The sequence below is a fragment of the Solanum pennellii genome, chromosome 3 (assembly GCF_001406875.1).
Source record: "Solanum pennellii chromosome 3, SPENNV200".
Classification (NCBI taxonomy): domain Eukaryota; kingdom Viridiplantae; phylum Streptophyta; class Magnoliopsida; order Solanales; family Solanaceae; genus Solanum; species Solanum pennellii.
The window spans coordinates 2,699,103-2,712,676 of record NC_028639.1 but is presented as its reverse complement, the minus strand read 5'-3'; the positions used below and the strand labels follow the sequence as shown (position 1 = coordinate 2,712,676).

General features: G+C 28.0%; 1 protein-coding gene across 1 annotated transcript; it reads left to right on the top strand.

Moving 5' to 3' along the window:
- Nucleotides 1–663: 663 nt before the first annotated feature.
- LOC107015046 (scarecrow-like protein 8) lies at nt 664–2,946 on the top strand. The gene has a single exon (XM_015215207.2). The coding sequence runs from the start codon at nt 845–847 to the stop codon at nt 2,732–2,734; it is 1,890 nt and encodes a 629-aa protein (XP_015070693.1). The 5' UTR covers nt 664–844; the 3' UTR covers nt 2,735–2,946.
- The last annotated feature ends 10,628 nt before the right edge of the window (nt 2,947–13,574 follow it).

Below are 13,574 nucleotides of genomic sequence, written 5' to 3'. Positions count from 1 at the left end.
GCTTACTGATTTGACCACTAACTCTTCTTTTTCAATTAACTAATTAAACTTTATTATTCAAACTATCCACTCTAATTACTTCCACTCACCTCAGTAAACTTGTATAATTTCAAACACAGCCTGTTTAATTACCACTTTAGATATGGGACACCACCATGGTATCCTTTCATCTTAAATTATTTTTATAAAATCCAAAATTCAGAGAGTACTTTATTGTCGATGTGAATTTGAATTTAATCGGATTATAACGAGATGGGACCGATAAAATAATTGAAATCACAAGCATCCTCTTTTTTTGCTTTTTGTTAAGATTTTAATAGACCCTCTTATTAAAATTTAGTGTTGAAACCTTGGACATGATTAATTAACAACTTTGTCAGTTACACTGACTACTTAAACATCATTCCAGATTCTTAGTTTCTTTGCCTTTTTTCTCATCGCGTAGCTCCACGCTCTCTAGTATCGCGCGTGGTTGCTGTGTCCTTATCCGGCCCCATATCCAAGGACCTTTGAAAGTTCAGTGAAGAACCCGTACATCTACTTGTAAATCTGACCGTTGATCAGATATAGAATGAAATTAATGAGAGATTTTGAACGGTTGAGATTAAGAGAATAGCACCAAACACAAGGAATTTCAAATTAAATATGGCATACAAGAGACCACAAAACTACCCAACTTATAATCATGACAAGAATCAATCAAATTGCTTAACAACAAGCTAATTTTTTTCTCTCTCTTTTTCTCTCTATAAGGAAATTACCTTTTCTCTGTAATGCAGAATTTTGTTAAAGATCCGAACTTTTGCTGATCATAAAGCTGTTTTGGCCGGAACTTTGTTGAAATATGTCGTCAGGTTTCTCCGGCGAGATTTACGGCGCCGGTGGGAGATCTACCATGAATAACAACAACTCACAAAGGCCTTATTCTTCGCCGCTATCGGGTATTTTGCCTGACCCGGTTACGCAGATGGTTCATCAAGGGAGACCTAATTTGATGGGGAAGCGATCTCTAGCGGAGTTTCAACAACAGCAGCAATTGCAGTTTCTACAACTTCAACAGCAGAAACAACAGCAGATGATGCTACTTCAACAACAGCAGCAGCAAGGAATTGGGTTTTATCTCCGTAACGTAAAGCCTAGAAGTTATCAGCAGTCTTCTCCAATGTCTCCTCTTTCCCCTGTAGATTTTTCTGTTGCCGCTGCTGCTTCAATTTCATCTTCGAATTCAAATGTATCCACCATGATGAACACGCGCCAGGCTCTACCTGTTCTGCAGCAGCCTGCGAATATGGGTGGGTTTTTATCTCCGGGTATTCAGAATTATTCTACAGGGGTTTCGTCTCTAAATCCGGTTCAAAACAGAGCAACCATCGGAGTACAGGAATCTGATAAAAAAATGATGAATTGTCTTCAAGAGCTTGAGAAACAGCTCTTAGACGACAACGATGAAGAAGAAGGCGATACAGTTTCGGTCATCACCAACAACGAGTGGTCGGAGACGATACAGAATCTGATTAGCCCCTCTCAGAACCAAAACCAAATTCAGAAACTGGCATCACTATCTCCATCCTCTTCGACTTCTTCGTGTGCTTCTTCAACAGAATCTCCGGCAATATCATGTCCCAAACAGTCTATAATAGAAGCAGCCACAGCAATATACGATGGAAAAAACGACGTCGCACTGGAAATCCTCACGCGCCTATCACAAGTTGCCAATATCAGAGGCTCCTCCGACCAGCGGCTAACGGCATACATGGTTGCTGCTTTACGGTCGCGCTTGAACCCCGTCGATTACCCACCGCCGGTCCTGGAGCTGCAAAGCAGAGAACATACAGATACTACTCACAATCTATACGAGGTATCTCCCTGTTTCAAGCTCGGTTTCATGGCTGCCAATCTAGCCATCCTTGAAGCTGTAGCTGACCACCCATTTAACAAGCTTCACGTCATTGATTTCGACATCGGCCAAGGCGGACAGTACTTGCATTTACTGCATGCACTGGCTGCCAAGAGATCAAACAACCCAGCCGTTTTAAAAATCACTGCTTTCACAGAACAAGCCGGCGGAGTTGACGAGAGACTCAATTCCATCAACATGGAGCTTAACTCCGTCGCTAATCGGCTCGGGGTCTGCTTATATTTCAACGTAATGTCCTGTAAAGTAGCCGATTTGAGCCGAGAAAACTTAGGCCTTGACCCTGATGATGCATTAGCAGTTAATTTCGCATTCAAATTATACAGATTACCCGACGAAAGCGTCACAACAGAGAATCTCCGTGACGAGCTTCTCCGTCGGGTAAAAGCGTTATCACCGAAGGTGGTAACGGTGGTGGAGCAAGATATGAACGGCAACACGGCGCCGTTTCTAGCGCGTGTGAACGAAGCGTGTGGTCATTACGGTGCAATATTCGACTCGCTGGATGCTACAGTTCCACGAGACAGCATGGACCGAGTCAGGATCGAAGAGGGACTGAGTCGCAAAATGTCTAATTCGGTAGCGTGCGAAGGGAGGGACCGCGTTGAAAGATGCGAGGTATTTGGGAAGTGGAGGGCCCGTATGAGCATGGCTGGGTTCGGGCCGAAGCCCGTTAGTCAAATCGTGGCGAATTCTTTGCGTTCGAAGCTTAATTCGGGTACACGTGGCAACCCGGGCTTCACCGTGAACGAACAAAGTGGAGGTATTTGCTTTGGTTGGATGGGACGGACTCTCACCGTCGCGTCAGCTTGGCGTTAACTTTAGTATTATTATTTTCTAATCAAGTCGAAAAATATTCTGATTATTATTAGCTTATTAATATTAATTTTCAATGTGATTTGCTGTATTAAGGGGTTTTCTTTAATTTTGGCTATTATTATTGTTAATGAAAAATAAATTTCATATAATGTCCCACATTCGAAAAAAAAAATATTAATATTTAGATTCTCTTTTTGTAAATATATTTGTGTGAGTGCATGTATCGCTGTTGGATACAATTTTATTTTTAGGTTATGGTGTTTGGCAGAATGCGGACTTTGTGTTTGTATTATAAACGAATGGCTTTAGATGTTGAAAATTTTTGGGTCCACCAATTAGATTATTTTCTAGGTACATATGGTTGGTCGTGTATTAATGAATTTCATTTTATGGTGCATCTTATTTGTTTATTTTTAAGATTTCTTATTCACGAGGAGTTTGCGTTGAAATCTCGATTAAATTTAAATCACGTGACTTAATCGAATGTTTCTATTCAAAACTTCTAATTAATAGTGAAATAATCTCATTTCTGTACTACGATTTCTATATTGTGTTGGTGTAACATTTAACTAATTGAGCTTGGAGAGAGGTTCACGTGTAAGAATTGTTTATCACATTAGCAAGTTGTCACCCAAGATTTTTGCCAAAGGGGTTTGTTTCTTACTTACGCATTGAATAATTAGGTGCAAATATACCAAATTAACAATTAAACAAAACCAGTTAAATGTGAACTAGTTTTGCTTCATCTTTCTCCTTAAGATTAATTGCACCTTAATTTTTAATTACGCTTACTTAAAACGGATTACTATATAAAAAGTTGAGGTGAGTATTATGATTAATGACTAACTAACTGGCTAATTTTAGGATTCAACTAATGTAGGCTAATAAATTTATCATATTAGTGACAATGTAAAATTATAATTTCGTTGAAAGCAATTAAGACTTAAACTATTTTGTACATTGATAATGTAAACATGGGTATAATATAATATTAATGTGGTTTATCATGTTGTGACATGTTATATGTTTAGGATATCAGTATTTTTGATTCCTTAAATTTATTTAGATTTCATAGTATTTGACTAAACATATTTAATAAGAGATAATTTTATATATAATAGCAAATTAATAACCTAAAATAAATGGAGTAGTTAATGTTTGATTTAATTGTGCTTCATAGCAAACGTTTGCCAAAGTTTGTCAGTCGCCTCTCTCCCAAAACTCTCACTCGCCACTTTCCCATTCTCGCTCGCCACACTCCCTCTGCTCGCCTCTCTTGCTTTATAAAACAGAAGTGTATACATTGTGCTTCTGCTTTGTATAAAGCGAGAGAAAATTGTATATACACATGCAAAAACATATATCTTCGTGCTATACACTTAATTATACAATATACAAACATTTTACATCGATTCAATTGTATACAAATGCAAATTTTATACAAATATTGCAGTGAAAAAAAGGCTAACGAATTATACAATTGCGAATTATACAAATGCAGTGAAATACAATTTTCTCCTGCATTATACAACAGAAGTGTATAAATTTTGTTTCTGTTTTTGTATAAAGCGAGAGAAAAACATATATATTCTTCCTATACACTTATAGTTATACAATATACAAACATTTTACTTCGATTTAATTGTATGCAAAACAAATTTTATACACATATTGCAACAAAATAGGCCAGCGAATTATATAATTGCGCATTATACAATTGCAGTGAAATAGGCCAACGGATTATACAATTTAGGCCAGCAAATCATACAATTGTATATGTATAGCGAGGCCAGCGAACTATACAATTTAGGCCAGCGAATTATACAATTGTATATGTATAGCGAATTATACAGTTATATGTTTGCAATGAAACGCAATTATGCAAACTTTGCTATAACATACAAATATAAATTTTTTATAGCTATATGTGAAAGTTGCCCTTTAACTTATCATTAATTAAAAAAAAAAAATTTATTCCATTATTTGTCAATAAATAGAATGCTAATCTCGTACTCTTACTTCATATTTATTTAATAGTAATATACTCTTAAAAAACTGTTCAAATTTAATATATTTCCTTATGTAAAAAGGATGATGAATACGCACAATACATAATTGAAAATTAATTGTGCTTAATAATAGTGAAATACAAGAGGTAAAATTAAAACTTACCAATAACAATAGAGTATTAAGCCAATGTATAACTTGTGGGTTCAATAGACGTCACTAAGTTTTGACGTAAATTCTATATTTATTTAAAAATTTATTAAAAATGTTTAAATTATTAACTTTAAAAATATGTAGAGATTCGAAAATTTAATCAGAATTTTAAAAAAAATTATAATATTATTTATTCTAAAATATATTTTTCATCTTTTGATTAAAAGATATTAAAATTAAAAGAATAAAAATATAAAAAAATATAAAATCACATAAATATAATATCATTCTAATAAAATTTTATGGCAAATTTCTTTGTTCTAATATTAAATTCATATGAATTAAATTTTTTCTCCTATAAATAACATAATAATAGTTCCTAAAGTGTTATTTATACCATATCAAAAGAAGTAAAAGTAACGAGGAATAGTTCCTAAATTTTTTCTTATTTGTTTATGTTTGGTGTATATATGGTTTGGGAAGTGATAAATAGTTAGAAAATTTTAAAAAAAATTATAGTGTTTTTTTTTTAAATTTTTTAATTTTAAAATTAACTGATTTTTTTTTTTTAAGTTAAGAGGTATTAAAATTAAAAAGGTAAAATCATTCTAAAAGGTAAAATAATATAACAGAAAATCATTTTGACCAAATTTTTTGGCCAAAAAGATTTTTCTATATGGTTTATATTGAGTTTTATTTGTGTTGGTTTGCCTTTTACCTTCATGATATTTTGAATTCATAACTTTTAGGATCCATTTGATTCCAAATATATTTGAAAAAAGTTTAGGAAGTGGTGTTTGAAAGTTTTCATATTTCAGAATTTTTTAAAAAAATAATAATAATTACAAACTTTTATTTTATAAAAAAAATAACTCATTATTTATTAATTTCAATTAATATTTATCAATATTTCTTCCCAAAAAAATTGAGTTATTGAGTGATAAAATTGAGAAAAAAAGAATAATTTGTGTTTAATGAGTTATAATTATAACTGAATTAGTGACAAGTTTGAGTATGCGATTAATGTATTGTCTTGTCTCTATTCTTATGTTGTTATCAGTTATATTATAATGTTACTTTTCAACAGAACATATTCATTATAAAATATTAATACAAATTTAGTGGTATTTATAATTATTTATAAAAATTATGGGTATAAATCATTTTTTTGAAATAGTAAAAAAAAATTGTATAAAATAGCAAACTATCATTTCAAATTAAATGTTTTAACCACAATTTTATTTACTTATAATTCATAGCAAACACTTCGCCATTTTATACGAATTCAAAAATTTTATGCATATATATACAAACACAAACAACATATACATAAACATAAATTTTCATTGACACACTCGCTCAATTTATACAAATTGTTGTGATTTATACAAATCATATGCCAACGATTTTTATGCCAGTCTGATATAAATAGCAAATCTATAGGTACAGAGCGCTAATATGCTTTTTATGTTTGCTAAACCTAAAATATACTCAATATAATTCACCAAAAATATTTGTAAACTTGAGACTAAACGCTAGCTAAAATTTAAGGTGAAAAGCGTTTCCCACCTACACAATTGTCTCTTGTCTTATATGTGGAGTTTGAGTAGCTTAGGTTATTATTTTTTGATAGATGTATAGAAATCTAGGGTTACAATTAGGGGAAGATCTAGTGAAGACAAGTTGTGATATGGAAGAAAAGAAAAGTATATATGGACTAATGGAATCCACGAGGCAAAGCAAAAATAAACAAAAATGTATGTGGTGAAACTATAAATCAATTATGAACACCAACAAAGTTAGGGTTGGGTTAAGTTGAGGAGGATATAACACACTAAAGAGTGGGTCCTATACCCCATATTAGGTTTTTTTTTTATTATTATTATTAAACAAATTTATATTCACTACTTATATAGCTCTGTCAAAATATGTCACAAATTAAATTATTGTAAAGTTCCAACAAACACTTCCAAATTAAAGCCTAATTCCTTATTCCTTTACCACAAACATGGAATAAGATATTTAAGTTTGTTTTAAAGAGTATTTTTTTTTATAAAAGTAGTCTGAAGAAGTATTAAGAATGGTGATTAGAGAAGATATGGTATATATGTAAGTTACGTATTAAGAAGTTCAGAATAGGATGACGGTTTCGTTGGAAGTAACATACGTATTAAGAAAAATTATTCAAATACAAATATTATTTTTTCATAATCTCTAAAATTGTCTATCATTTAAAAATTTCAAAAAGTACATCACTCACCTCTCGCTGATACATTTCTATCCTCCTTTCGGATACATCATTTCTCTATGTATTTGAATGTCAACTGATAAATCTAAAAGTCTAGTGATGTATCTAGAAGTCCTATTACATCTCTGATACATCTCTCTCGTTTTGGATTCATCTCTTATCTATGTATCCGGATGTTTGCTAATATATCAAGAAGTCCAGTGATGTATCCGGAAATACAGAGATGCAACTGAAATCAATAAAATTTAAGAAACTTTTGTAGTTTGAAAAAAAATAATGTAATTATTTCTTAACACTATAAAATTAGGTAAATTATACTATATATTATCTAGTTTTCCTTCTCAATATTATTATTGATCCATCCAAAAGCTATTGGTGTTGTAATGAGTTAAAAAATGCAAGTCATAATTCGACCAGCCTCAGTTTTTTAAAAAACCAATTTTATTATTATAACTTTATAAATTTTTAATATCTAATAAAATAATTATTTTCTTTATGATGATTATAGGAGATATTTCAATCGAACTTCAAATAAAATAAGTAAATTTTATTATAAATAAACAGATCAATAAGTCGTCTAAACTTTAACTATTTTTACGAATTGAATTTGATTTCGTTAACACTAATTTTTAATTAGCTTTATGGTATATTAACAATGTAGGGACCAATATGACCTCATTGAGGAATGAAATCTGAAAATACTTAGTAGTAGTACCTTTTTTTTTCAGAAAATTTACAGTCAAATATTTTAGGTAATTTAATTTATAAAATATATCTTTAATATATAAATAAACAGGATATATATATATATATATACTGTATATTTATGTCTTTTTATTAATTAAATGATCCAATGGTATATATTGGCAACAATACATTCCTCTTTTTCCTAATAGCAGATATCTTATTTAGAATAAAACCTAAAAATTTTCAAACATTTGACATCAAAAGCAATTTTTGAATCATTTTTGTTTGTATACGCAATTTTGAATCAAAAGCAATTTTTTAATAATTCTTTTAAATTTTTCTTTGTCTATATGGAAAAGAAGTTTGTTTTTATCCTAATCACATAATTATTTGTTGACGAAGGAATCCCAATATTTACATGTTGCTCTGACACTGAATCTAATATTTATATTGTTTTAATATTGAATATATTATATTTTTAAAACTATAAATTCAAATTCGAATTTTATATTTAAGTGAAATCATAGTAGTTACGTATGGAACTAGAAAATTGTGGTGTTTTTCGATTGATTCACTGTGTCTATATGAGTTATTATTAATTTATAAATATGTTAAATTATAAATTGAATCAATATAAAATCACAAAGTAATTAAAATTCATTATGGTTACAATACGAAGAAATTAATAATTTTTATCTGATTCGATTTATCTATTAAATTAATATTCGCTGACCCCAACTAGCTAATATGACTGCATACGTCCTTGTTTGTTCATTTATACTTGTACTAATTATAAAATATATAATTCCTTTTCAGATGTCACAATAATTCCTGCTGAAATTAAATGTATCGATCGTAATATTTCTAAAACAATTAAAAAATAATATCATTAGAATTTAGTAATGATAATTTCCTTTAAAATAAAAATACAAAATTAACAGTGGCAGCATTCTCTTTTTCTTCTTCTTTTTAAAATAATGATTTAAAATCACATATACAAATACTAATTTTAAAAATTATAATTTCATTCGCGTGTCAGTATCACAAATTAAGTAGGAAGAATTTGGGGGAAAAAATAGTAATAAAATTTGCAGGCCATAAAGTAAAAATTGACAACAAAAAAAAAGTATATATTAAAAATAAATAAATGTAGGTACCCCACTTAATTAATTTCCAATATTCCCCACTCAACCCATGGTGGATATAATAGTGATATCATCAGCAGTTCAGCACATAGAGACTATATACTTTAGTAGTACTAAAAATAAATAAATATCATAAATGCGTTATAATGTATTTATTTTTATTTTTTTCTGATAGATTTGGGAGGCAGATAAAGTAGAAATTCAAAAGTACAAAGTGGAAATGAGAAATAAATTATATCCGTCACAATGTCTTTTTTTTTTTTTAAAGCTTAATGCTCGTATCAAATTTTTGATTAAATTAAAATTAGATTTTATAAAATTAAAATTAGATTTAACAAGTTTCATTTAAAAGTGTGACGCTTTTAATTATTTTTTTTTAACTTAACACATGCTAACAATACATTCAATACTAATAATTTGTATCTAAAATAAAATTTAAATTTAAAATCTTTGATTAAAAACAAATTAATATTATCACTAAAACACAAATTATATTATATTGATATCTATCATCACGTCGGATAAAAAGAAAAATAATATGATACGAAAATAGCATTTAAGATGAAATTAAATGATCCAATACTTTTTTGTATATTATATTCGTCACATTTATTCATCAAGCATCAAATTAAATGAATGTTGATCAATATTTCAAAATATATTTTTTTAGTTGTGTAAATATGAATATTACTAGGGAAAAAGGTCTGATATACCCCTCAATTTTGTCATTAAGAGCTGATATACACATTGATATGAAAGTGGCTCATATATATCCTTACTTGTAAACAAATGACTCACATATATCCTTTTCTTCTAACGGAAATGAAAAAAAAAATTAATCTAAATTTTTATTATTTTTTTCTAAAAAATATAATCCCATATGAGTAAATTTAATCCTCGTCAAGCATATTTTTTTTTACTTTTTTTTGTTTCAATAACTAATTTATAATTATTATTTTGATAATCAAATTTATTTATGTTTCACTAATTTTCTTGTAAAACTTATTGTAGATGACCAAATTTTTTCTTCGAATACGAAATTAAATTACAATACACACAAAAAAATAGTTGAATTTTTTTTCCTTTAAACTAAGGAATGAAAGAAAAAAATAAAATAAGAATAAGAAACTCAAATTAAAATATACCTTGAACTTTGATAGAAGAATCATATATACCCCTAAATAATTTTTTTAAAAAAAATTAGAAGTAATAAATATAAATTTAAAACTAATTTTTTAACTTTCGTTAAATGAAGGGTATATGTGAGCCGTTTGTATAACGGTAAGGGCATACATGAGCCACTTTTATAACGAGGGGTATATCAGCTCCAAATGACAAAGTTGAGGGGTATATCAGACCCTTTTCCCAACTTACTATAATTTATAAATTATAGTATATCTTTTATAATTTTTTCAGTATCTAAATATTGCTTTAACTTAATTTAATTCTAAAAAAATAATTAAGTGGACGCTTGCAAAATAAAATATGACACAATAATGAATATTGATTTAGTTTCATACGATTCTTTTTTATTTCCTTTCAGTGATGCTTAAGGGAGGGGGATGGATTAACATCTATTGACTAATTTCGAAATGAATTAAAAAATATATTTTCAAATTTGTTTATATAAAAATAAAAGATCATAAAACTGAAAAATTAAATACTATAAGTGACTAAAACATCAATTCTCTCGTGGCATAATGGTAGAACTAGTTAATCATATTTAGCCAAAGCTTGAATAATTTTTTATTAATAAAAAATAATGTAGCAACTTTAAAATACAATAAAATTAAAATTGAGTAATCAATTATGAAATAAACTCAGGATTTAAATAGCAAAATAATTTACATCAATACTAATACTCAAATTAGAAGTAGACACCTCTTCGTCAGCGCATATATTTTTGAGAATGCGTATGCTTTAAAGGTACTTTTCATATGTTTTTGACTTTTTTTTATTAACTACGTTAAATATTATAACATCATTAAATATCTATTAAATGAATAAAATATATTTTTCTTATCTAACTAAAATAACATGTCATATAAATGGAAGTCAGAAAAAATCTACAGAACCATTTTTGAATTGATTTGTAGGAATGTGTTCATCATTTAACTTAACTAAGTATGTTTAATTTACTCAAATATTAAGCACACTGCATAGATTATTATTGTTGTCACAAATTGAACCTTTTGTTTAATTAAAGCAAATTTAATTGAACTTTTTGTATATTCATCTTAATTATATATTTTTTGCTTTTCCTACTAATTAAAGAACCTTTTGAATATATAACCATCTGTCATTTGAAATTCACTAGTCTGATTAATTTAAATTTTAATCAGATAAAATTCATCAAACAAAAAAACAATTTTCTATATAAAAAATATTTTTATTTTCAATATTGAACCTATTCAATCCGCTATATATCATATGATTATTTGAATGTAATTTCAACCTCAAAAACAGGAGAAAAAAAATATGTTTTAGGAGGTCAAAAAGTTAGGTCTTATACCAACATGATTAGTTTTTCGAAAACTCATTTCTACTCCGTACTGTTTATACTTTATCCGTTCAATAATAGTTCTCAGTTTTATTTATAGTTTTTCAAAAATATGCAAAGTCAATAGTAAATAAGTATTATTGGACAAAATATCGATAACTAATTTAAAAGTCCATATTAAAACCTCAATTAAATCTGAATCGCACATTATCGGATCCGTTCAGAGCTGACACTCGCATTAAAATTTTCTACATATTCAAAGCTCAAATTCAAAATCTTTAATTAAGAATGAGACAAACTTATTACTATAGCACAACTCATATTAATGATTTTCAAATTATTTATGATAAACCTAATGTTCTATTACTGATCAAATAGTCTTCCTAAGCATTAACGTGTATAACAACTTTTAAAATTCAAACCTACCTTCCACTCAACATCGCGGATATCGAAACTATAAGATAAAATTGCACGTTAGTTTTTTAAATAGATTTAGTTTTAAATTTCGTCTTTTGATAATCGAATTATGTCTAAGGCTCGTTTGTTTATGCGATATGATATCATGCAATATGAAGTTTTGGTATTGTATATTTTCTCATAATCATAAGAATCTCATAAGTTGTAAAACTATTAAAACAGCTCAATTGTTTATTCGATTTTACCAAATAATCAAAATTAAATTTATAAAATTGCATAATAATATTATTACAAAGTTATTTGTTGTCCACTTAAGTAACTGTATCATCTAACTTTAATTCAATAAAAAAATTTGAACATAAATTGTAGCGTTCTAGTCTTTAATATTAATCAACAATCGATAAGTGTGAGTTAAAGTGACTATATGTGGGTGAGAATGATAAATTTTTAAAATTAATAATGTCATTGTAAATTTTATTTAAACATAAAACAAATGGTTAGTAGATATAAATATAGGGTTGTTTTAACTATATATAAACTTGTGGATCAATTTTTGTGTTAAAAATATCTCAAATCATGATATGAAATTTTCATATCATAATTTTTGGAGAATAAGGAATCACATCCCATAATATTAAATCATGAGATGAAATTTGCATAAAATCACATGTTCAAACACTAATATCATTTTATGATATGAAATCACATTTCCAAACATTAATTGCATATCACGATTTCACATGTGACAAGACCAAACACCTACTTACTAAACATAAATGCTTCAAAAACTAATTCATGCATGTACATATAACTTATAGAATATTATAATATAAAACTATTAACTTAAGTTCCATAAAATATTATAGTATTTATAATGAAAGATACCCCTAAGAATGAATATAAAATTTCATTAGTTTAAGGTCTAATTACATGTCTTTTTCAAAGTATTGAAATTATCATTCGTATTAAATTTCTGTCACCATGTATTTACACTAGGGGTGGGCATGGTATGGTATATATCGAAATAATATATCATATCAAAATTTTGAATATCGTGATTTTGATACTATGATATTTTGTGTGGTATATGGTATACATTTTTTTGTATTTGATATTTAAAAATAGCATATCAAAATATCGAATATCATGCCGGAGTATATAGTTACATAAATAACAAAATTCAAATATTAAAGATATGCAACCTTATATTAGTATAAACTAAATGTAGAAGTTAAAATTTTAACTATTCTATTTTGATTAAAATGTATTTGAATTGTATAACTGATTAACAAAAAAAAGATGTTTATACTTTATTTTGCATATTTATTTTTACATGTGTAAAGTGTCAGTAAGATACAATTGAAAAAAAAATTTAGTTGTCGAGTAATCATACTCTATTATACGATTATATATTAGTAAAAGTTGAACAATTATGATTGGCGATTTTACCAGAATACCGAAATCAACGTCAATTATCGAATCATACAGAATTAAATTGGTATGGTAATAGTATAATATTTAAAGACCGACTACCGAAATTACGATATCAAAACTTTCAAATACCATACCATGCCCACTATGTCTGGCACGATTAGATACATGTATCTCAAATACAGAGAGACAAAACTAGATGCAATTTATTCTATTTTCATTTTATACAGTGTGTTTGCATGTATCAGACAT